Consider the following 25,816-nt stretch of genomic DNA (forward strand, 5'->3'; position numbering starts at 1 on the left):
TTATTGTCCTCAGATACCTCACTATAGATTATTGTGGAAGTTATTAGCTTAGCACTTCTAATACAGGATCACCTGTATTTATCACCTGGCTCTTTGTTTAATGGCCATTCGATGCACTTTACAATGCAGCGTTTGTGTATACAATTAAACAAAGAACAGGTGTTAAACATCACCATTATCATTATAATAATAATAATAATAATAATAATAATACTTCTTCATAATCATCTTTCAATTATTACTGTGGCCAATGTAATAAACCAACAACAATTGAAAACGTATTTATTCAGCATTGCCTTTAACTGTCACCCTTCCTTTGTTTTATTTTCATCTTTTACATATTTTATTGTTCTTATGCCTCCCTTTGTTTTATTTCTATCTTTCACATATTCTATTGTTTTGTATGTTCTTAGCATACCCGTTTTTTGCTATTTGCTGCCTCTGTTCTTTGCTATTCATTTAATTGGTTTTATCACAAAGTATTTGCTCTTGTTTTAATTTGCTTGTTTTTATGAATTCTCTTGTTTCTTCCTCTATTGTAAAGCACGTTGAGCTACACCCCCTGTATGAAAGGTGCTATATAAAGTTATTTTTAATAAACAATTATCATCATCACCATGTTCACCATCATCATAATAAACATATTCATCATCACTACAGTATAGTTATCCTATAACATCATCATAATTACATAATGCCAGTATTATTACGCCATTATAGTCATCATAATTATTAGCGTTGTCAGCAGTAGTGTAACTAGGACCTAAAAATTGCTAAGGTCAAGAGGTTAAACTGAGGTAGGGTGAAGAGCATGCTTTGTGGTTGTTTGTTGTAATTTGACATTTTGAGTGCACATGCATGTTTGGTTGTAAATAATAGCATAATGTATTAATAATAACACGCAGAAAAATAATATATATTTCTTATGCTGACACATTTCAGCAAGCAAGACTTAATCAGAGCACCAGTGGTATCTTCCTCCTTTTATAGAGAATAAGCTATCATCCAGGTGTGCGGGGGAGCTACTAACTTATGTAACCACAGTGAACTGTTTTTGGAGTTTATAAGTGCATATCACAGTGCGCTGTCACTTTAGCAGAGCATCCAATTCAATCAGGCGTATAGTCCGCCACGGACAATGCTGGATTTTTGAGGGCGATAGCGATATTTGGGGGTTTTAAAAATAACAATATGTCGGCCAATAATATTGTTTAACATAAACACATAACAAAAATGTACAATCTTGATACTGATCTCTTAGATTTTTTGTTGTTGTTGCTGTTTTTATTGTGACCAGGGTACATACTGAGCGGGACATTTTACAGTGCTGCTGTTAAAAAATAAACTTGTCAGTTCTCTCTGGTACAAACTATGTAATGGTGACACTGCTTCTAAATCATCTCAAACCTTCTTTGGCACTTCTGTACTACAATTACTTATCGGCCAACACATACATCGTATTAATTAGATATTATTATACCTGCAATGAGCTAATATCAGCCGATATATTGGCCTGGCCTGGTCTAGCTCTACTCGCAAGCACACTAATGATTGTCTGACTGACAATTATCAATGCCCTTAGTAAATCCATGACAATTTTCCAGAGCCCAACATGATATCTTAAAATGTCTTGTTTTGTCCACCCTACACTCAAAAACCCAAACAAATTTTTTAAAACATTTTAAAGAATTTACAATCATCAACAAACCCAATCCTCACAGGAAAAACTGAAACCAGAGACATTTTGGCAAATTTGCAAAATTAATGACTTAAATGATTAATTGATTAACAAAATTGGTGATTAATTTTCTGTCAATAAACTAAGCGATTACTCATCTAATTGTTTCAGCACTCATAATGTCATCATGTAATCCTGATCACTGGGATTTCTGTCATCACTGTCACCATGTCTGCAGTAGAAACCAAACCCTGGTTAAACTCTGATTGACCTTTGTCATGAAAAGCAGCCTTCATTTTTTTCTTAGAAACCATTTAACACAAACTTCACACAATACAAGATATTGCTGTTACAAGGGCAAACCCACATGCTATTAGGGTTACTTGATATAGTGTATCTGTCACAAGCAATTTGCAATGACATACAGCACCATAATTCTTGGTTTTCTGGCCCAGAACATTGCTGTTTTGGGTCCACTCTCACGGGTCTCATCAACCTTGTTTCCAGCTGCTGCTATCATTCTTTTCAGCAAAGAAGCTCTAAAACTGTACCTGATACTCCGCTACCTGTCCAGCACCAAGGCAAGCAGAAAAAGGTTGGAGACTGATCCGCCATAAAGCAATTAAAGAGACTAACTGACGCTGAGAGGCAAACATATCAACCAAGGAGTACGATATACATATCTCGAAACCCACTGGAAGAACCATCAGGCAGAGGGTCAGATCAAGAGCTTGAGACCAGTAAGCTCTCAGACAGTATGATGGAGAAAAAATAATGAATTAATGTCTTCCCCTATTACTGTCATGGTACATCTATCCCTAAATCAGTGTGGCCATGAGACTGTGCTCACAGCTGTCAGGGTGAAACTTTTGTGAAATGCCAAAGATGAGTATTCCCTATACACAGTGGTGGTGGAATAAGTATTCAGATCCTTTACTTAAGTAAAAGTACTAATACCCCACTGTGAAAATGCTCCACTACAAGTAAAAGTTATGCATTCAAAACCTTACTTACCTTACTTACTAAGTAAAAGGATGTAAGTATTATCAGCAAAATGTACTTAAAGAATGACAAGTAAAAGTAGCCACTCATTGTGCAATAAAATGTTCCCTGTCAGTGTTTTACTATTATATATGATGTTATATGTGAGTGATGTCTTTGGTTAATACTACTGCGGCATTAATGTGTATGTTGCATTTTACGGCTGTAGATGTTTATGGTTGTGTTCTGCTCAGAAAAACACCTAATCCTCCAGAAACATTTAAATTTAAAATCACTATCTGGAGATACATGGGTTTCACTGGACAAGAAGCCTATAAGAAATGTAATCTGAAAAGTAACTAAAGCTGTCATCTACGATGGACCATATCTGCCTATGATGCAGATATGGTCAGTTTTCACCCACCTGCTATGACTGCAGGGTTGCTCTGCCCTCCCTCAGGCTTCACCCACAGCTCCAGGCTGAACTTGGCCCTCGGCAGCTCCACCCCTGCAGCCGGCTTCACCTTCAGCTGCTCCCGACGCCCGCTGAAGTAAAGTGCGGTCATCCAGGAAGGGGGCACCCTTGGCACGGGATTCCCCCAGGAAGAGGAGCTCCCGACGGGCAGGTTTGCGGGCGTATCCGCCTCCTCCATCTCCCCGGAGTAGTCCTCGGTACTGTCCTCCAGGGTCCCGGTCGAGAATTGCTGGTCTCCATCTTCCTGCCGCAGCCTGTAGAGGACCTGGAGCCCCCTGGAATCTGCTGAGCTATCGGGGAAAACTTTCTCCCAACTGGAGTTGCCGTCTGCCTCGTAAGATGACGTGCCACCGAGGCTGCGGGTGAACCTGGAGCGGGAGCCACCTGGGGACTGCGCGTGGTCCGAGGAGGAGACGGTCTGCCCGGCGTCTCTAAGCAAAGACATTCCGGGCTGTTGTGTGGTGTTTTCACTGACATAATTTGGCTCTTTCTTGTTATTTGTTGAGCTTTTTCCAAAGAACCGTCCGGGCAACGTAACATATCCGTTCCCCGCTCCTACCGCCACATCCTCTGCTTCGCCCCAGCCTCGCTCATTTTCCCCCACCGGAACGACCCGGTGAACCCCGGTGTCAAACTTGCACCCTCCTGCACAAACCGCAGGAGCGCTCTTAACAGTGTACAGCTCTCTCCGGCTCGTGTGCGTCCTCGGACGAGCCGCTGGAGGGCGGTGTTGGGAAGGGGAGAGGGAGCGGGGTTGCCGCTGGGACCTCCAGACGCCGGAGACGGTGCAGGGTTCACCTGCTAGCCTGGAGAGCTCATTGTCTGCCCGCCGAGCCATGGCGCGTTTGTACCGGCTGAGTGCATCGGAGCGAACCGGGCTGAGCAGCCACGTGTTAGTGATGACGAGGAAGATAGCCAGTATTCTGACTAACAACATTGTCTCAGATTAGGGAAGTTGTGTTAAAGATAAAAGGGGGGAAAAGGTATAGGCTATAGCTTTTAAAAGTATGTCTCTGGTTTCCAGGTCAGCAGCAAGAGGTCTCACACCAGACTGTGGTTGTTATATGTGTGCACATTTAACTAGCAATAAAAACACGTCTGTTAAGGCTGCCGGTTTTGTAATGAAAATGAATTCATTGTGGTACACAAATTAGGAGAGTAATTAAATATAAACTGTCAGTGCATTCCAAAAGGACCAAACTAATAAAGAGGAAGTCGCATTCAAAATGTCTCACATGGAATTATTGCATTTTGAGGTTAGGCTATAATGCTTAGTATTTATTTGAATAAAGTAGAAGTTTGACAGAATCAGATCTTCAGCTAAGTTAATCTAAATCCTTTCTTGGCGCCGATGCAGCTCTCCACACTCCTGCACTTTGCGCGGACTTTTAGAGGCGAAGCTTTGCCTCCTTTCCATTCGTGACCGTCTGCAAAATGTCTGTAGCCTCTGTCACTTAGTTTTTGTTCACAGGTAGAAATAAAAAGTCCAACTATTTCAGTCTGCGTTTCAGTAAACCTATAAGGTAAAGAAAATATTTTTAAACGTCGCCAGGCTGATTTAATTATGTTTTTTTTTTTTTTACTGAGGACAGATTTTAATTTCATGAATAATTCAGGTGAAATCAGATTATTTCACTCCATACTGACTTTGCACAAAGCCTCTCATTTATTTTTTACCTGACCACTGCGGCATCATTTAGTGCGTCCTGTTCCAAAATATGGCTGCAAGGTGAATCAGAGTATAAAAAAAAAGAAAAAGTCTCTCCAGAGGCAAACTGAAGTGCAGTGCAAAGTGTCAGCCCTATAATAGCTACCCTACTTGTTGAGCAGAAGCCTTCCTATAATTTCTGAGAAAGGAAAAATATCCGTCCATTAAATCATGGTTCGGCGTCTGCGCGTCAGCTTCTGTTGGTTTTGTTGTGCTTCTGTGTGCGCTTCAGAGAGTGACTTGCTGCTCCTCTGCACCGGTCCATGCAGTTGTAGTAATATCCTCCTCCATTCACTCATCCATCTCTCTCTCTCTCTCTCTCTCTCTCTCTCTCTCTCTGGAGTCCAACGTTTTTTTTTTTACCTGCCCGCCCTGACATCACCGGTAGGGGAAGTGTGGTGGAGGCGGGGGGCGTCCCTCCATTGCCTCACACTTAGTTTTACAAGGGAAATCCTCTCCCCTCCTCATCCCCCCGCCCAGTCCTGTTCTGTACGTCTCTCTGATGCAGGGGGCAACAGGAAAGAGGTCGTACACTTTATTTATGTAGCCTATTTATTATTCTTGTCCTGATCTCATCCATCCATCCATCCATCCACCTCCAGTGGTGGAAGAAGAAATCATAAAGAATTAAAAAAAATATCAATAAAAAAAATAAAGAAAAAATAACAATTAAAAAATATGCTTTAACAATGCAGTGATGGAATGTACATTTACTCAAGAACTCGAGTATTTCCATTGCATTCTACTCCACTACATTTCAGATGGAAATATTGTACTTTGTTTTACTTCACCACATTTATTTGACAGCTCTAGTTACTTTGCAGATACAAAACATGATGCAGCTTGTAAAATATGTGCACTGCTTTGTATTAAAGTACCCACTAAATTAGCAGCACCTTAACTGACTACAACTATAAAAAGCCACTTACAAATGCATCAATAATAATTATTATTATTAGTATAATAATATACAAAAAATACGAAATTTTCTGAATTATGAGTACTTTAACTTTTGATACTTTAAGTACATTTTGATAATACATACTTATGTACTTTTAATTGACATTTGCAGGACTTTTACTTGTAATGGAGTATATTTTTACAATGCAGTATAGCAAATTTTACTTCAGTAAAGGATTTGAGTACTTCCTCAACCACTTGCAAATGTTGTAAATCAGAATTGTGCATACAATATTGTAAGTTGTGTAAGTATCAAAAATAAAACTACTTGTTATGCAGAAAATAACCACTGTCAGTGTTATATCGTTATACAGTCACTATTATATTTATAATGATGCATTTATGTGTAAGCAGCATTTTACTGTTGTATCTGATTAAGTTAGAGTTATTTTATAGTACTTTATATACTGTTTGGTAGTTCAGTCTATTATAATGCATCATAATTCATCATGGGTTGTATGTGTAAAATATGAATGCACAGAGTAACCAGCTGTGAAATAAATGCAGCGAGTATACAATATTTGCCTCTTAAATGTGAAGTAGAAGCATAAACACTTAAGTGAGATAGAAATACATTAAAACTCATACTTAAGTACAGTGCTTGAGTAAAGTGCAAAGTTACTTTCCACCGCTGTCCATGTCTTCTTAATCGGAGGCTCTACCGTCAGCCTGGCAACGGATGGATGATGGTGGAGGTGGCTGAGATGGGGGTGGAGGGGTGTTTGCTCCTGCTACAGTAACATAAGTGTGTTTGATCTATCCCTTGCTACCCCTCGGTCTCTTTCATCCTCTCTCTCTCTCTCTCACACACTCACACACACACACACACACACACACACACACACACACACACACACTCTCTCCAAAGTGAAGGAGGTGAGGTTTGAATAACCCTCTCTTCCCTCTCCCTTCCTTCACCCCTGTTTCTCCTTTTTCTCTTCCTTTTACTCCCTCTTCTCCTGACCTATCCATCTCACTCACTTATGCTCTGGCTCTCTTCAGTGGTACAACACGGACAGGCTCAACATCTGTCTCGCACATGAAAAGGGTTTTTGCAAGCATTTTGTCGTCTAAATATGCTACCTGCCTTGTGCCGAACTCTTAGCTTATGTAAAACGAGCCAGGGCTGAAAAAACAGGGAGAGGAAGCATCGGGGGGGGGGGGGGTTAAAAAAAGCAGGGGAGATGTAAGGAGATGTCCATATATAATTATGGCCCAACTGAAGGTGAAAAATACCAAAAAATAAGCTCTTTAATTCTTCTATTTTATTGATTTAGCTGTAAACTATTACAAAAAATCTCTAACAGGCAAATTATACCAAAACCCAATCATCTATATGCAGCTGCATGCACATATGCTAGATATTGATATATGACAGTATTATTCTCTTTATTATATGCTGTTTGACAAAACAAATCTTAACTCAAGGTCCACTTACTCGTGTTCTCTGGAGCTTTCAACCAATATTTTACCACCTCCCCAAAAAGTGAATAGTGGACATTGAGGTATGTTTCTTTTTGTCAAACTAATTTATCCAAGTTCGGGATATTATAGCCTACTGTTTTTTTAAGGTAACTACAGTATGTGTCTGTTTCCATACTTTCTGGGAAAATCATACATTCAAATCTTCAAATCAGTACAGTCTGTACAGTCTATCATGGTCACATAGCAACTATTCCTATTGAACAGAGGAGATATATAATCAATTTGTCATTCCTGCTTAGACAGTAGAAGAGGTGACTCTGCAGAGCACAATGTATATCTACCTTGAGTAATACCCCACACTGAGTTTTGCACCATTCAAGTATTATCCATGTTTTAATGTGCATTTTAAGAGTTGCAGAAACACGTAATGATCCTACTGTCTCTTTAAGCCAAACTGTTTGTTTCTGTAGTTGATCATGTATGGATTATTATTTTTGACTCATGAAACATACCTTGCAAATGGAAAAATAACTTGTGGCAACGTGTGCAGGCCCTCCTAACTCAAAAGACAGGTGTACGTACTTACTGAGATGTTTCCAGACACTGCAAACCAAATATATACTGATCTTGAAAGTGCTATAAGACCGTATAGCTTTAGTCAACTGTTAGTAGAATTTAGTGTTTTACCACATGAGGATTTTAAAGTGTCCATCCTTTTGCAAGAGTGACTATTGCAATTGTGTTTATGCTTATGACATGCAGACAAATTCATTCATGTATTTAATCACGATGCATTGCTCATTATTTACCATCTAATAAGAAAACAACAGTGGATACCATAGGCAGTTGTTGCTGTTCCACACCTTCTGAAATGTTGTCTCTTCTTCTCCCCCAGACAGCCAGACCCCACTATTCCTGTCAGGCTCAATTTGCAAACAGGGCCCTGGCTTGAGGGTGGAGATGGAGATGGAGGAGGAGGCTGCTGGCAGTTATGGCAGAGGCCCCCGAAGGGGCAAAAACGGTTCCTAAAGAGTGGGAGGCAGGAATTCCACAATCCTAGCCTGCCTGACTGAGGGATCTGCCTGCTAAACATTCAACTTTTTCTGCTGGCGAAGTGCCCTTTGAAATCCAGCTGCAACAAAAAAAAAAGCAAGAGAAATAGGAGGGGTGGGTTTTAGAGAAAGCAACAAAAAAGGGACAGAAAGGGAGGATGAAGAAGAAGAGAAAGAGAGGAAGAGAGTGAGAAAGGGGTGTGTGGTATAGAGTAAGTGTGTGTGTGTGTGTGTGTGTGTGTGTGTGTGAGAGAGAGAGAATGTGAGTGAGAGAGAGAGAGAGAGAGAGAGAGAGAGAGAGAGAGTCTGAATGAGTGTGCTCCACCGGGGCCTCACCCCCCGCTGTAAGGGACCTCCACAGATTATCCTTCATCTGAGCTTGTCGGTCTTGACCCCACCAACCCTGAGGCTCGCTCTCTGTCTTCCCCTCTCTCTCTCTCCCACTCACACACACACACACACACACACACACACACACACACACACACACACACACACACACACACACACATTTCCCCACTCACGCATTAATTTCTCCACAAACCCTCATTATTTTTTCTGTGTCACTCACTTTTTCTCTCTTACATCTCTGACGCTCACTAACCTCCAACGCACCAACACGGCTAACTCCACCCCACTACACACATTCCCTAAACACACACACACACACACACACACACACACACCCACCCACACACACACACACACACACACACACACACACACACACACAATCTGGTTCTTCATGCAAAAGAGGGGGACCCAATGGGAGAAAATCCAGGCTGATGTGCAGGACAAATGAGGAGGGGGAGAAAGAAGAAAAGGGGAGAAAGAAAGACGGCAAGCTTTTCACCACCACTGGTATAAAATAGAAAGGGGAGGGAGAGGGCTTGAGGGGGACAAATGCAACACAATGTATATACAGTACTGCAGGTGTTTGGCTCAAAGGAACTCATTCAGAGTCAGTTGTTGCATGAGCATTAGTATTTAAGGTGTTCAAATTATGAGCTAAAACTGATATTTGTGTCTGACATTATATGGAAGTTGCACACTACTTTATTCAATAATTTATTATTATTCTATTTCTTTAATTCTTTCATTTTTTTTGTATTTGAGCTATCAATCTGCACTGTAAACCCCAGAGATCACATTAAATTGAATGTGATTGACCTACACAGCACAGAGAAACACATCTTACTGTACATGGTGGTCCTTTTCAGGGAAATTAATTTACTCTTCAATGTATCCAGTAATTTTCCTCTTGCTGAAAACCGTATTACACATCCTAACTGAGCTCCATAATGATACATATAAACTTTTTCCGCAAACAAAAACACGGGAAAATCCATGTTGTGCGTGCCTACATGGAGGATCCCTTATTTGTCCACGTGGAGGTAAAAATGGAAAAGCAAGTAGCAGGCTGGATAAACTGTGAGCGTGAATATGTTAGTGCTCCTTAGGTTTTATTTGCAAAGCTGCAGGTGGATGCTTGAATTACATGACACTGTTTTTCTTGGCTCGGTTTCTGGCTGCACTTTGTGGATGTGACTTACCTGCTTGTTTGGCAATATAATCTGAAAAAAAATTACAACATGAGGAGACACTCTGTATTTCTATGGTGGACTAAAATAATTATAATATTTTGAGAATATTCCAAAAGGAACATGAGTGTCTGTGGTGCTAAATAGGATTTGATCTCCTGAGGTATAATGTTTCTATAATTTTCTGAGAGGGATTTGTCATTTTTAGCCTCTTGGGAGTAATTTATTAACCTGTGCATATATTGCAATATTATCCCTAGTTTTTTTGTTGATCCTGTTCTCAGTTTGCTGATATGTTGGCCTTTTATTAAATATAGGATATTGATAACAACATACAACATAATGGATGGGAAGCCCTTTATTTGTTTTGATTTAATGCAACATTTTGATCAGGTTCCACAGAGTTTCAAGTGAGAATTTCAGAGTAATGAGAGAGAATTATTTAGCATGCACGTGGCCAAATAAAAATAAACTGATCTAAATTTGGTTTAAGTCTGAAACTATTATGCTAGTCTATGTCAATGCAAAATGCCTTTATTATATGCTTTCCTACTTGAAATGATTGTGCTGAGATTACTATTTTACATGTTTGTGTGTTGACTCAATTTTTGTGTATTGGATTCATTATCTGTGACAAAATGATTTCAACTCAAAAGTCCATTTAGCTTTTTCTGAGCTTTTAACAGCATCAGAGTCATGTTGAAATCTCAGCAACCTTTTTGTCACACCAATTGTTTCTAAGGTCAAGAGTGAAACTTCCTGCTCAAGATGTCATTACTCAGTTCAATACATAAATGAAGAAGAACAAATATTTTAATAAAAAAACAAAAAACTAAAAAACAGATACAGATAGTCTATAATGGAATCCAGTACAAAAGCACCTCAAACTACAGCCTAACAAATTGTAAGTCCTTGCTGATTTAAATTAAATAATTAATTTGACCAGACAAAAAATGCTAACTGTAGAATTACATAATAAAAGCCAAATTGGCAGCTGTGGTATTCGTAAGTATGCAGTTTAACTCCTTCTCGCTAGGTGGAGGTAGTTGAGAGCCGGCAGCACACTGGGTACCTGGGTAATCGAGGAAACTCAAGAGATTCCTCTCCGTAGCTAACAGTAGCTAGCCGGCTAATCTCCTGGACAACGCAGTTGTGGTTGTTTTATTGGCCGTTTCAGTGTCCATGTCTTTTTTCATTTATAGTACAGCGATTTTGTAATACGCCGTCAGTGACAAAAGTGAGGCAGACACCGACGGACAAGTTTAAATACGTTGGGTGTTTGGCCACTGTTGCTTTCTTCCAGGATGCTAGCACATAAGCAAGCCAGCTAGCTAGCCAACCTGCTAAAGTAGCAGCACTGCCCGAATGCTTTGAACAGCAACGCAGCGGATTTTGGGGAGTTTCTAGTCGGCCTTATGATGTCAAACAACTGGCCACAGCAAAGCCCTGGTGGGGCAAGTTCAGTGCCCAGCACGAGTAGCAGCAGCACAGCAGGCACTGGGAACACAAACGGTAGCGGTGGGAGCAACGTCGTCACAAGTAACCTTAATGGTAACAATTCTGGAAATGTTGTGCCCTCCCGCACCTTGGCAGCAGCCAGCGATGGTGTCTTGTCGGTGCCAACGTTGGCCGCCGTACCGTCGTCCCGGGGCGCGTTTTCTTTGAGCAGACCCTCTGCGTCCTCAGGCAGCAGAAAGAAATCCCTCCATCAAGCACCCCTTTACAACGGCCTCTTGAATTCATACGAAGATAAAAGCAACGATTTTGTGTGGTAAGTTATCCCCGGAGTGGCCGTGAAAATGTTCTTTTCTGTAGATTGTAGTCGCAGGGCATTAAAAGCTTACTCTCACGCTTTCAAAATTTTGAAATCTAAATTTTGACATGCACATAACACGGCTTTTTGTCTACTTTTCCAGTCCCATTTGCTTCGAGATGATAGAAGAGGCACACATGACAAAGTGTGGGCACAGCTTTTGGTAAGTTGTTTCAATGTTTTGAAGTTTGAGAACATGACACACCCGTTGAGCTGTTTAAATACCCAGCAGAGCAACATGCAGAAAAAGAAAGTGGGCTCGTCAGAGATGACCATTTCTCGTGTCATTTTGTAAGACTTTTGCCAACAGAAATAACCGTGCAAATGTAATGCATTAATGATGCTTACAGGGACAGATGGAGAAGGACAGCTTTCTTCTCTTCCACCTGTCCAGCAGTTTACTCAACTCCTAAACAAACCTACACTATATAAAACGTTAACAACAAAAACATAGTTCCCCACTGCAACAAACCAGTCTTTGCGTTATTGAGAAAAGCCACTGTTTTGCCCATCCATGTTTTTCATAGCATTCCTTAAAGATTTGGACTGAAAATGTAGCATGAGTGAACAGACTGTATGTGTGCATGTAGGTGGGGTGACTACCAATGTCAAACAGGAGTTTGAACAAAGACGGTAGTGCAATAGTGCAACAAACGGATAAAACATTTAGGCCTATTAAAAACACATACAAAAGGAACATCATGTCCTTGTACTGTTTCAGTTATTTCCACAGTATTCCGTTGTTTCTCCCTCCTGCAGTTTCAAGTGTATCCGCCAGAGTCTGGAGGACAGCAACAGGTGTCCCAAGTGTAACTATATTGTCGATAACGTGGATCAGCTTTACCCAAACTTTCTTGGTAAGTATTTTGAGTCCGAGGGTTGACGTTTGTTTATGTCTAAGGTGTTGCTTAGGTCTTTTCTGCTTTCACTGATGATCAGGAAACAATTCTGAAATGGAAGAGCGGTCACGGAACATACATATTTGTATGTCAGGATATTCACTGTACTGGACAACAAAATTATCTTAGAATGAAATGATTAGATTTATTTTGTTTGACATTTATGTCATGTTTGCTACAATGAAGCAAAAGGGAAGTTAATTACTTTAATTAATTGAAATTAAAATAAGGTTGAGCAAAAGTACTCTTGTCATCGGGACTCAAATGTGTCTGAGAAATGTATAATCAAATACACATGTTATGCTGAACAGGACAGAGTCCAGTGAAAGTTCACTTATAAAATGCTATGAAAGTAAATAACCCTGCCATTATGGTAATGAAATTGGTAGGGCCTCTATTGTTTCTACCACGGCTAAACTGACTCACCCAAAGTTTTATTGATTTCCTGTTTAGGTCACACTCTGGTCTTATTTCTGTTGTATACTTATGTAGAGTTTCCACTTTTCTCCTTTACCCCATCCCCACCACCTACTCCACCTCTTGTCCCCATGTTCCAGTAAATGAACTGATCCTTAAACAGAAACAAAGGTCAGATGAGAAGAGACTAAAACTGGATCATCCTGTGAGTACAACACATGCACACTGTAACTGCCTCGTCTCTCTCTACCTGTGAATGCTGTTAAACACACACACATACACACACACACACACTTATTTACACATTTTTAGAAAGGTCTGTTACTTGTAACTGATTGGTGTCTCTGGCCCACAAAGAATGGGTCAAGGTGGCAGGTGTTCCAGGACGTGTTGAGTCCTGACCAGGAGAACTTGGACCTGGCAAATGTCAATCTGATGCTGGAGCTCCTGGTCCAGAAGAAGAAGCAGCTGGAGGCGGTAAGTAAGGGTCTAAGAGTGATCAGACATGCATTTCATTTTTTTTTTTTACTCCATGGTAAAAGGTGTAATGGTGACTATTTGAGTCGCAGATGACTCATAACTTGTAATTCCATGTTAAAGACGGAATATGCAAAGTCATCTACTAAATAGAGTCATACCTGCAAACTAGTCACCTTTCGGCGAAAATCGCCATTTTGAATGGGAAAATGTCATCCACGTGAATCGTGTACATCCGGGGGAAAGATGTGTCACCTTTTTCAGCCCTTCTGAGTTTGCAGGTATGTAGAGTGATGGGGGTTAACCGTGCATGAGAGTTAAATGTGATCAAAATGAGAAAAGAAGTGACCATATGATTATGGCAGACTGATGCCAGTGAAAAATCGGCAGCACAGTGAATCCAGAGTATCTGCAGGTTTCGAAAAGTCTTGAAAAGCATTGAATTCAATTCCCTCAAAAAAGGCTTTAAAGGTATTAAAATGTCTTGAATATTTTTTTTTGCCTGCAGTAGACGGTCTCACTGGTGCAACAGTGGATTGGGCATGCAGGAGGCTGTGTAGTCTTTTTTTTGTTTTTTTGTGGAGTTTCAGTCTGCATCAGAGATGTAGCAAACACTGTTGCCACTGCTGTCTCATCGACTCATAATGGGCATGCGTCAATTTTAGGGTTTAGTGGGAGGAAGTAATCATTTTTAATTTTTAATGTATATTACGAGTTATTGTAATATACAGCGGGGAAGTACTGACAAATGTGATATAAATGCCAATACATAAATGTACTTAATTATAATAATTGTGGGTTTTATTGTCCCTACTAGTTTTTCATCATTCTTTACTGGTATGATAGTTGCAAAGGTGTTAGCTTGCATTCTAGGTGGTAATTAAAGGTCTTTTAAAAGTCTTGAATTCAGTTTGTGAACACTGTAGAAACCCTGGTATCGGCCTCACATCAGGAAGGTTCTGAGGTTCGGTTTGCATGCCCCCTGCAACTCTGCACAGGATATGTTTTGGAGCAGAACCATTTTTCTGGACAAAAAATGATCAAATGTCAAGAGTCGCCACATTTTGCTCTGGAAGGACGATGAGGAAATGTCTTAAAAAAAATCAGAGTTGCATCAAAACAACGGTTTTCTGAGCATGTCAGCGGGGGACTATACTAGCTTTTATACAGTTGGAGGTGGTTGTTTAGTAGCTGCTCAGAAACGAACCAAAGTGCTCCGTTTCCATCATCCTTCTCCGTTTCCATCAGTTTGCTTTGTAGTCAGATCGTTTTGAGAACGATTCAAGAGAACCCTTGCAGTGATTTGGCTGATGAATGTGATTTGACTTAGGGGGCTTTGGACTGATGATTCACAATCATCGACGTTTATGCATGAGAGCTAGTCCTGTGAATGTGGTTGTACTTGAGAGAGGACAGCATGAGGAATGACATATCTGGGAATTACATCTTCCATCAGTTGTATCATATTATATATCTGCAAGGAGATGCTCTAGGCTGTGTTTAAAGAGTCAACGAGTTGTTGAGTCACGTGAATGGTATTATTCACTAGTGCTTGACATGATCCTTGTGGCAGAGAGTATGTGGTTTCCTACTTACTGAGTAAATGCAGTAAAACCTGGTGCACATAGCTCTCTCAGAATAGCCTGGAACATCCCCTTTTCTTGACAGTCCATGTGATATGAAAACAAGTTATAGGAAAAGAGAAGTAGGAGCCACTGCCTATCCTGTTGATCATGTTGTGTCGCATCAGCAGTAGGCATAGAGTTTTAAAATCCTAACTGCTTCTGAAATGCAAAACTCACTCCAGGATTAGTAAGGGACAGTGGGAACCTGGGCACCACTTTTAGCTTTCTCTCCGTCCAACACGTGCTTATCTTTACACTATAACCTGTAGACAGTTCTTGACACATTTCACGGACCCTTTCCTCCTTCATAGTTGCTCATCGGAGCTTTGGTCTACACTAGCCTGTTCTCTCTCCTGTGCCATTTTCAAACATCCTCTCTATCCCTCCTGTTGATTAGTTTCTTAAGTCAATTCAGAGAGCAGTGCCATAAAAACAGGGGTGTAACTACTGTACACATTTTTTTGTAGTTGTCAAACCGGTATGAAATTGTCATTAGGGTTGGCCATCGTTTGGATTTTAACGATTCCAATTCTAATTCCGATTCTTCCTTGCGATTCCGGTTGTTATTGATTCTCCATTCCGATTCTTTGAGGGGTGGAGTTGAAACGGGTCACATGCTTATTTCACAAATAAGAGCAAAGTTTTATTTTGATTCAATGGTGGGCTGCAGTTTTACCTGGATTTTTCAACGTAAAATGAAGCCACACCAGAGCGCCACTTACTGTGCTCCACGGGTGCGCATGTTAAATTTCGAACCCATGATCAGATTTGAAACCAAATCCTCCAAACGATTCCAATAAAGAAACAATTCCACTGGAATTGTAATTTTTGAAACGATTAGTAGGAATCGGTACTCGATGCCCAACCCTAATTGTCATGGCCCTGTTGAATCTGCCAGCAGTTCAGCATGTAGCTGTAAACTGCTCATGAATGTGGGCACATAATGAGGCACAGTTATGGTGAAAAGGGGATGTTGCACTGTGTTAGTTGTCTCGACAGATAGTCCAGTAGCAGTGACGGTCTTCATGGATGGCATGTTTCACTAGGGAGCTATGCCACTGTAATCTTCTGAAGACTGTTGAGACAGACACTTACTTGAGAGATCATTTGAATCAAGACATTCAGTTACTACATATTTTGACACTGAGCGTAGGCTTGGTTTTATCTTTGGTAAGGACATTTTTTGTATTTACAATTATTACTGATGTAAACAAACCTTTAAAACCACCAGGAAACTTTCAAAACCGCTTACATGTATTTGTCTGTTTGAGCAAACCTCTATGGAAATATCCGCAGTGGATGTTGTACCTTCCCTTCTTTGGTGTTTTTCTTGGTTCAGACTGCATAAAGAAGTGGCCAAATAAGAGCATCAGTCCAGAATATGACTTTTTCCTGCTCTTGATTCCTTTTGTTATGCCAGATATTCAAAACATGAGCAACTTGTAGCCACAGTTGTCAAAAAGCATCTTCCAACACCCATAAACCCTCGGGTTTGGGATTGTTCCCTGTAGTTGAATTGAATAACATACTTGCTCCTAATAATCTGTGCCCCATTTTGATCATTCCTCTCTGCACAACTGCACTTTAGTTAGCAATGCTACCATTACAGTGGAAGTACCAGTGATGGAAAGAGTAATAGAATATGTTATTTCAGTAAAAGTGCTGTAACCAAAAGAAGTTGTACTCGAGTAAAAGTACAATCACTTGTATCACAATCACAAAATGTATGTATACCTGTACTCGATAAAGTAAAAAGTTGGTCAGTTAAAATGCACTTTGAGTAAAAGTTACAGCTTTAGTGTTAATGTTTTTTCCCACTGGCAACTAAACATGTTTTCACATGATCTTATTATCTCTTTAGAGGATACGCAAAGGCACTCTGCAGCTTCACTTGTAGTTATGTGAGATTATGTATGATGTCTGTCTCTCCACTAGGAATCCCAAGAAGCTCAGAGGCAGATCCTCATGGAGTTCCTAAAAGAAGCCAGGAGAAACAAGAGAGAGGTACTATAATTGCACTGCTGTGTGTCATGAAATGATTTTGAAAACTGTCCACATGCAGGAATATTTATCTTTGTTTCTGGCTCTGCCAACAGCAACTGGAGCAACTCCAGAAAGAGCTCAGCTTTCTAGAAGAGGACATTAAGCGTGTTGAGGTAAAGTCACAGAGAAAGTATCACCCAATGTAACCAAACTCTCATTCACAGTATGTTCTAAATGGAAAGGTAGAGGAGCAGTACACATGATTATGAAATCATATTATATTGTGAATTGGCAACCACTGGAGCCATTCATCATCACTGCTTGTGAGGCAAAACATGTTATTTCTGTGTACTTTTCCAGGAAATGAGCGGGCTGTACTGTCCAATGATGGAGTTAGAGTGTACGGTGCCTAACGTTGAGGCTCCCTCACCAGCACCCAGGTACGGCTGACCTCTGTGTTCTAACAAATTCTGTCTGTACAGCAAATGAGTCCATCGTCATCACAGTACAAGGAGCCACATTGAGATTATTTGTTTACTCACATAGAATCTGTCAGCACAGATTTTCCTTACTGCTGAAAAGGTTTTGCCTGTTGCTCTATAAGAACTACTAGGGGTGCACGATTCAAAAAATGTCACGATTCGATATCGATTTTTAGGCTCAAGATTCGATTTAAAAATCGATTCTTGATTTAAAAAAAAAAAAAAAAAAAAAAACGATTCACAGTATGTAAATGTAGTTACTTTTCCCATGTGATTGCAGTAGACATACAATTTAAAAAAAAAAAAAGAATTGATTTTTGGAATTCTATGAATCGATTTTGAATCGGTAGAGCTTGAATCACGATACGAATGTGAATCAATTTTTTTGCACACCCCTAAGAACTACTATATCTTTATGAAGGAGTTACTTAGCTAATAGCAAAGCACGTGCATATAGTCAAGATGTTATGGGCTCCTGTATAACCATATAATGTGCCTCATATGTCTGTATATTTTTTGTTTGTTTGTCGACCAGCTGCAGTAGTATTATTGACCCACCAGACTACAGCCACCCTCCAGGATTCGGTGGAACAACCCAGGTAAGTCAGAGAAACACATTCGGTTTGCTTTTAAATCCAGTTCTTTCTCTTTAAGACTCAAATCTGCTAATTTTCATTATCTTGTTGGCTTTTAAATAATCTGTTTAACTACAATTTTTTTGCATATCTCTTATTTGCAAGTTTTTATAATATGATGCAGGCCATTTGGTTTTGCCTCCAAAGAAATATGGGAAAATGTTCCTTAGCTATTTAAACAAGTCTTTGTACGCAAGCTCTCACATGTTTTTGGCATGTACTGTAGTGGCCAGAATGGATATTAAACTAAGGGCCTATCAAGTCAAGGTGTGTATTTTATTTAATGCTAACAGGAAAAACATCCCACACATTCTCAGTAAAACTGAATTAAATACATTAGTTTTAACAGAATAAATGTCAGTATGAGCTAGCACTGAGTTGACTGTACTCTTAAACACTTTGGGATTGTTTTGCCAGGGCAAAAGACAGACCTGGTACAACAGCACACTGGCATCAAGGAGGAAGAGGCTTACGGCTCACTTTGAAGATCTGGAGCAGTGCTACTTCTCCAACAAAATGTCCCGCATCACAGGTACCAATCCCGCAGTGAATGGGTGCAATAGTACAACAACAGCAATTTGTCTAGAAACATCTGTAGGCAGATAAGTATGTTGTCCTGATTCTGTACAAACGGGACATTTGTTGGACTAGCTCAGTTGGTAGAGCGGGTGCCCATATATAGAGGTTTAATCCTCGACGCAGCGGGCCAGGGTTCGAGTCCAACCTGCGGCCCTTTGCTGCGTGTCATGCTGGGACATTTGCATGAAGGTAGGATACGGGTAGGAGCTTCAGTTCTTAGAACTGGATGTTCACTTCAGAGGAGGGATGGCTGATTGGTTGTGTCTGCCTCACCCCAGTGTTATTTCTGAAGTTACTATTTGTTCAAATTAAGACCACATTTGCCACAAACTTCACTGCTTGCTGTCACAGAGTGAGTGTTTCTGATGATCTCAGCATTGGAAGAATGACACATGCTGCAACGCACAAAGCAGAAACCCGACATGGTGGCACACCATACAAAAGGCTCTTTGTTTTTGGTTGTTATATTTATTGAATATTAAGAATGTATTGCTGTTAAAAAAAATTGGCCCTTTCAACATTCAGTATTGTTATACTGTCGCTCTTTTCCCCATAATATACAGTATATAGTCAATGTCCCCATGTCCCCATTGCTCCTTGTAAACAGTATTTTAATATTGTGTCCAGATGAAGGCAGGAACCTGAACCAGCTGGATGATTTTATGGAGTGTCTGTCTAAGTTTACCCGCTACAACTCTGTGCGGCCACTCGCCACCCTCTCGTACGCCAGTGACCTCTATAATGGCTCCAGTATTGTCTCCAGGTACAAAAAGGAACAAAAGGAACTTGTATATTAGTCCTATACACTCTGTGGCATTGATCTATGAAGGCTCAGTGTGGGATTTTATTAACATTTTATATAGAATTTGTTGGATCTATGTGTTTTTTTTTTTTAAGCCATTGTAACACGTTTTCTAACAGTATAATCTTTATCAGTGACTGTATTCTCTCCTGTTTTTCAGTATTGAGTTTGACCGTGACTGTGACTACTTCGCCATCGCCGGTGTGACCAAAAAGATCAAGGTGTTTGAGTATGGCACAGTGATCCAGGATGCAGTGGACATCCACTACCCTGTCAATGAAATGACCTGCAATTCCAAAATCAGGTAGGAGGGAGTTAATGTGCAGGCATCTTTTTAAAATCCTACAATGCCATGTTGAGAGTGGTTCGGATCACCTTTTTAACCCAAAATGTTTGAACACACATTCAACAAAGATGATCATGAGGGCAACATCTGCTGACCACCACAAACTGGTTTCATCAAATGGAAGAAACTTATAGAACTTGGAAGGAAAAACAGTGTCTCCATATTTTTGTTTTGCCAGGGCGTGAGTTGTAGTGCTGTGCAGACCTGTACAGATCAAACTCATGCTCCGGATTTGTAAAAACATACACGATCAAAATCATTCTAGAAACCAAGGCCTGAGTCAAAACAAATAGTGAATGAAGCACATATTAAGAACGTGACAAATTGTGAGCTTGAATCTTAAAGTGAAAGTGATCCCGACCTTGTTTGTTTTAGCTGTATCAGCTGGAGCAGCTATCACAAAAACCTCCTGGCCAGCAGCGACTATGAGGGTACTGTCATTCTGTGGGACGGATTCACCGGCCAGAGGTCCAAAGTCTACCAGGTATGATACTTAAGGCCTGTGTCCACCAAAGCGTTTTTTTTCCCCCCCAGTTGGGAGCGCTTGAGAGCGCTTTGGAGGCTCTGCATTTTTTCAGCTGAGACGCTTGGTTGCATCTGGTTGCTATGATACGGAGTAAAAGTCGGCACAAGGTAGAGTACTTGCTCTCGGCCTTGCTCTGGACGAAGGGAAGGCTGAAACACGCAGGGAGAGAGGACAGTCCAGCAGTATACATTTCTCCTCCGCTGTTGTTCAGCACGTGTACATGTAGGATGTGACGGTTGGTCTTTGTGGTATGTGACCCGCCCCTTCTCCACTGTTATTGGATGGCTGGGTAAAAAGTGACTGTAACGAGTGCAGCGCTTTAACCCAAAGTGGAAAATTTTTTTGTAACTTTCGGCGACCAGAAAAAGAAGCCAAACAAGCAGCACTCAGCGCAGAATAGACGCTCAGCACCTCGTCACGCTGCTGCCGTTTGTAGCATAGTGTAAATACGTGGTTTCCATTCTTTATTTGATTATCAATTCAGGTAAATCACACATTTGACTCAATAGATTGCTTAGTTAAAACTATGCAATTCATCAATAATGTTTGTTATGACACATGTTCAAGGTTTCCTCTGCTTTCTTTTCAGGAACATGAAAAAAGGTGTTGGAGCGTTGACTTTAATCTGATGGACCCCAAGCTGTTAGCCTCCGGTTCTGATGACGCTAAAGGTAACCTGAAAGCTTTCAGACATAAGTCATCTTCTGTCTTTCCAGTTAATGGAGAAAAGTTCACGTCTGTTTTTGTGTTTCAGTGAAGTTATGGTCAACCAATCTTGACAACTCAGTAGCCAGCATCGAGGCCAAGGCCAATGTCTGCTGTGTGAAATTCAGTCCAACCTCGAGGTATCATCTGGCCTTTGGCTGTGCAGGTGAGATCAGGCTTGGTTTTAGGCTGTGAGCGACCGATTTCTCTTGTCTTTGTCCTGTGAATTGAGACTGTGAGTTGGTCGAGAATAAAATCATTGACGCATGTAATTGTTATTAAAAATGACTTTTTAGAAATGTGTTGTTATTGTTGAACTCTTGACAGTGTGAACACACTTCACGCCACTGCAGTTCGTCCTTGCAGACCACAACATTTCATTTGTGGTTTCACAGACTCTGGTGGTCCACACAAACTTCTGAAAACTTCATTTGTTACTCTCCCCAAAGGAGAAATAAGGATTTGAAATGTTCTTTTGTACACAGAAACAATCTTTCAAGTAGCAAGGACAGGCAGAGCTGCATACAAACTCTTGTGTTATCCAGGGGTGAATTGCCCTGGCTTATTTACCCCATTCCCTGTGTCTCTTAAGGTCCAAGTCCACTGAGCCTGAAAAAAGGAAACCCCTCCTTGACCGCGAAGTTGTTGGTTTACTGGAGTAAAGCTAGGACATTGGAATAAAAGCCAGCAGGCATAGTGTACCGTTCATTCAAAAACAGAACTGGTGGAGAACACATAGCTTGTAAGAAACACACATTTTGTCAAATGTCAACAAAGGCATTGCACCATCATTTCACAATGGCTGCCTGCCTTGGTGGTTACTGGATATGACTGACACAGAGTTAGCTGCAGCCCCTCCCCCCTCTTCTCTCATCCCTCCCTGTCTGAACGTCTGCCTTTTTGTTTTTGTTCGCAGATCACTGTGTCCACTATTATGATCTACGCAACACTAAGCAGCCAATCATGGTATTCAAAGGCCACAGGAAGGCTGTGTCTTACGCCAAGTTTGTCAACGGAGAGGAAATAGTTTCTGCGTAAGTCAGTTTATCCTCATCTTTAGCAGTACTGTGCTGAAATTATATTTTTGTTACAACAAATCAGAGTTTCATGAATAACATCTTTTTATTTCCAATTTATATTTCTTCTTAAAAGACACACTTACACCATCTACTATATACTGCATGCTTCCCTGTACCAAGTGCTTTACATAGTTGACAAAAATAGATGCTGACTTGTAGCTCATGTAGTTGTTTTCTCTACTCATTTCACAAAGATTTACAGGCTGACAATCGGTAATATTCTACCACAGATTAGTAAAATGCAGTTTTAACAAGTCATGTCCTACAGTTTTTGACTCATTATTGTATTTAAATCCTTTATTTGACAGTTCAACAGACAGTCAGCTGAAGCTGTGGAACGTCAACAAGCCTCACTGTCTGCGCTCCTTTAAGGGTCACATCAACGAGAAGAACTTTGTAGGCCTGGCCTCCAATGGAGACTATGTTGCCTGTGGTAAGCATTGAGTTAATTTAAAAAAAAAGCCTATACTGACTATGTTGCAAATGAATCTGTTATGCAGCATTTCATGGATGATTGCTCCGTCGTGCGGGGGCACCACTGCAAGAAAACCAAAATCTAAAAATGTTTCATTAAATTCAAAATGGAAATAAAACTGTGTGTGTGTGTGTGTGTGTGTGTAGGCAGTGAAAACAACTCCCTGTACCTATACTACAAAGGACTTTCCAAGACGCTGTTAACATTTAAGTTTGACACCGTTAAGAGTGTGCTGGACAAAGACAAGAAGGAGGACGACACCAATGAGTTTGTCAGCGCTGTCTGCTGGAGAGCCATGCCGGATGGAGTGAGTTCACCTTATTATTACACACAAATGCTGTACTAGAAAGGAGATTACACCATGATGATTAAATATCCATGCGTAACTTACACTATGCTGCGTTTTATTAATACTTTTTTTTTTTTTTTTTCTTCAGGAGTCAAATGTACTGATTGCTGCAAACAGCCAAGGAACGATCAAGGTTAGTGTTTTGAAGGTTCTACATAAAACATGCTTATACCTATAGGACTACTGCACCAGGTGCCAGACTTTTGCCAAGGTGACATGCATAGTTAGAGCTCTATCAATCAGTAAACAGAAAACTAAGAAAAAGAATGTTTGACATTTTCGCTTGAAAAATTAACTGACCGACCAATCTTTTCAGATCTAATACACTAGGAACCTTCTTTTTTGCACTCCTGTCTTCATGTTTGAAAAGGCGCATCAGTAATCCAAATGTAATGCCTTTGACATTTGTTAGTAGTCAAAATACATAAGACACTAGTCACTATGTAAACTAGGAGTACACACAAAGCTAGTGATGGCCAAATGAAGCTTCATGAACCATTTTCCTTATTTTCTGAGCCCACTAGATGGCGCTCTTGGAAAAAGGCTCAAGGATTGGCAATTTTTTGGTTGTTTCAGCCCTTTGTTGAACAGAGAGCGCTATCTAGTGGGCTCAGAAAATAAAGAAAAGGGTTCACGAAGCATCAGGAGGCTTCATTTGGCTTCATCACTACAAAAAGCCATTCACCTTTTGTTGTACAGGGTTGCAGCAGAATTCCCAGTGAAAGAGTGCATCTGCATGACTAAATACCACAATGGATGAGTGTGAAAGAATATATTGTAACAACTATAATGTATCTTAGTTTGACTGTGGTTTTGGGGTTACATGTCCAGTCTACGTAGTCACGGAACAGAGCAAAGCTGATTTTCCAGTCTGTATTATTGGACCTCATGCGGCACTTTTATTGTTGCCTATCAAAGCAATGACTGCGTTCATTTTTACTGTTTTAACTCATTGTCTCCAGTGACAGCGTGCTACAGATGACAAAACAGTTCTTTTTTTTTTTTTCTCCCTACACAGGTCCTTGAGCTTGTCTGAAGGGCCACCATGTCTTCAGTGTGTGATAGAACTACCATCAGCCTCTTTGTTTGGTAGAGGATCAATCTGATTCAGGGAGAGCCCAGGTTGCCTGCTGAACTAGGATACCCGACAGCACCGAGAGAGCTGAAATAAACTGAACCGTCGTATTTTAATGAGCTACAGCAGAAAGACTTTGGACCAGTACATCTGTATAGCAGGAGAAGATGTGCTGTCATTTTACAGCAAAACAAAAACCAGGACCTAGCTTGGGGCACACATGGAATAAGAGACTTCAGAAAGCATTTTGTTTCTTTTCAGTAAAGTTATATGTGCTACAATAGAACGCCTCTTTATGGTTTTAGTTCAGATCAAAACTTGTACCTTTTTAATGAAGCTGTCACTCTCAAGGGTACATCCAGCCAAACGCTAAAAAGTGTGATGCATTTTCCCTTTTTTAAAGGCCAAAGCACAAGACAAAATGACATGCAAAATTATGTCTTTACATGGAGCTTTTACCCCCCCCTCCCCCTCATTGTTTGTCAACCACCTTATTTCCCCCCTTTATGTGTAGTTTTTGGGGTTTTTCCGATTGGGAGAAACCTGTTTTTAATAAATATGACTTGAATTTCATTCTGTCAAGCGTATCGTCAGTTTCTTTTCTGGCTGAAGAGTGTAGAATGTGGGGTAGTGTACAGAAGTTAAGGAAGACCAATGGATTATGGAAATGTTGATTAACTCCTGATGTTTGTTACTGTCGGAACAAAATGAGACTGGATGTGTTTTGTCTGTGATCACAGCGATTGTCATGTAACTTAAGTCATTGATCTGCAATGCTACATCAAACTGGATTTTTTTTTTCCACGATATGTGAGCTGTTTGTTGCTTGTTGAGAAATGAGAACCTCAGAATCAGTTGTAGTTCTTTTAAAGTAGCAATGGAATTACTCTTCACATACTGTCGGTTAAAACATCTGCTTTCTGTGGAGGGGTGATCCATGTGGACAACATTGGCATTGAGAGGATTTGGTAAACACCGCCAAGACATACCTATTTTATGATAACTTGAGTGAGAGGTGTTTTGTATTTGTATAACTGAATAAATTATTTGGAAACAATTGTATCACGTTTGGTCATATTTTATTAGATATTTTTGCCGTTTAAAGCATTATCTTGACTGAACTTGTATGACTTATTTTAGTATATCTACGACCTTCCACTTCTGGGATTGTTCTAGCTGTTCTAGTATTTGCCTTTACCCACCTAGTTAGGCTATTATACCCACATTACTGATGATTATTTATTGAATAATCTCATTGTGTAAATATTTTGCCAAACCAGTAATAGTCAACCCTACAATATCGGCACTATCGATATTGAGGTATTTGGTCAAAAATATTGTGATCTTTGATTTTCTCCATATAGCTCTATGCTGACTGCAGGATTTTGCATGAAAAGCGATGGGACTAGGGACTGGTGTAGTGTTGAGATTGTGTCTGTAATAATACAGTTTGTGTGTAATTCCATACCAGAGGAGCATCTGGCTGTGTTGCTTGACTTGCATCAGCTTTGCTGAGTAGCCTACATGTCCACTGAAATATTGAGTCATCTTTCTGATGCTGGCTACACTGCTGCCAATATAGTTAGCTGTTAGGATGGTCCACGGTGGTGAGTGGACTACGAGGTGGCTGCTGTAAATGTTACTTGGTCTGTTGGGAGCTGCCACGTCCACCAGGGTCTGATGAGACCCTTTTCACATCTCATCAGTTGGGCTGCTGATTAGTAGCAAT

General features: G+C 40.4%; 3 protein-coding genes across 3 annotated transcripts in view; 2 read left to right on the forward strand and 1 right to left on the reverse strand.

The window, feature by feature from the left end:
- pappa2 (pappalysin 2) overlaps positions 1-5,118 on the reverse strand; it is a 92,213-nt gene extending 87,095 nt beyond the window's left edge. Inside the window, exon 1 of the mRNA XM_031287689.2 lies at positions 3,084-5,118. Coding sequence (XP_031143549.1) covers positions 3,084-4,071 — 988 coding nt within the window. The 5' untranslated portion in view covers positions 4,072-5,118. The remainder of the gene's footprint in view (positions 1-3,083) is intronic.
- The window catches only part of astn1 (astrotactin 1), a 522,070-nt gene extending 513,581 nt beyond the window's left edge, over positions 1-8,489 (forward strand). The window contains exon 24 of the mRNA XM_036004756.1: positions 8,131-8,489. Coding sequence (XP_035860649.1) covers positions 8,131-8,179 — 49 coding nt within the window. The 3' untranslated portion in view covers positions 8,180-8,489. The remainder of the gene's footprint in view (positions 1-8,130) is intronic.
- A 2,384-nt stretch (positions 8,490-10,873) lies between these two features.
- cop1 (COP1 E3 ubiquitin ligase) lies at positions 10,874-25,145 on the forward strand. Its single transcript, XM_031287866.2, has 20 exons — positions 10,874-11,591; positions 11,737-11,796; positions 12,393-12,490; positions 13,090-13,154; positions 13,307-13,426; positions 16,987-17,055; positions 17,148-17,207; positions 17,395-17,474; positions 18,052-18,115; positions 18,569-18,683; positions 19,358-19,493; positions 19,693-19,836; positions 20,254-20,362; positions 20,994-21,075; positions 21,159-21,275; positions 22,026-22,143; positions 22,497-22,621; positions 22,810-22,970; positions 23,101-23,145; positions 24,031-25,145. Exons 1-20 carry the CDS (start codon positions 11,236-11,238, stop codon positions 24,046-24,048), a joined length of 2,142 nt encoding a protein of 713 aa, XP_031143726.1. The 5' UTR covers positions 10,874-11,235; the 3' UTR covers positions 24,049-25,145.
- The last annotated feature ends 671 nt before the right edge of the window (positions 25,146-25,816 follow it).

This window comes from Sander lucioperca, chromosome 9, assembly GCF_008315115.2.
Source record: "Sander lucioperca isolate FBNREF2018 chromosome 9, SLUC_FBN_1.2, whole genome shotgun sequence".
NCBI lineage: Eukaryota > Metazoa > Chordata > Actinopteri > Perciformes > Percidae > Sander > Sander lucioperca.

Excerpts from the sequence above, each read along its gene's own strand:
- cop1 (XM_031287866.2), top strand. The coding sequence starts at position 11,236 with ATGATGTCAAACAACTGGCCACAGCAAAGCCCTGGTGGGGCAAGTTCA. Across the intron at positions 11,592-11,736 it reads AAAAGCAACGATTTTGTGTG|TCCCATTTGCTTCGAGATGA; the intron begins GTAAGTTATCCC and ends CTACTTTTCCAG. Across the intron at positions 17,475-18,051 it reads GCTCCCTCACCAGCACCCAG|CTGCAGTAGTATTATTGACC; the intron begins GTACGGCTGACC and ends TTTGTCGACCAG.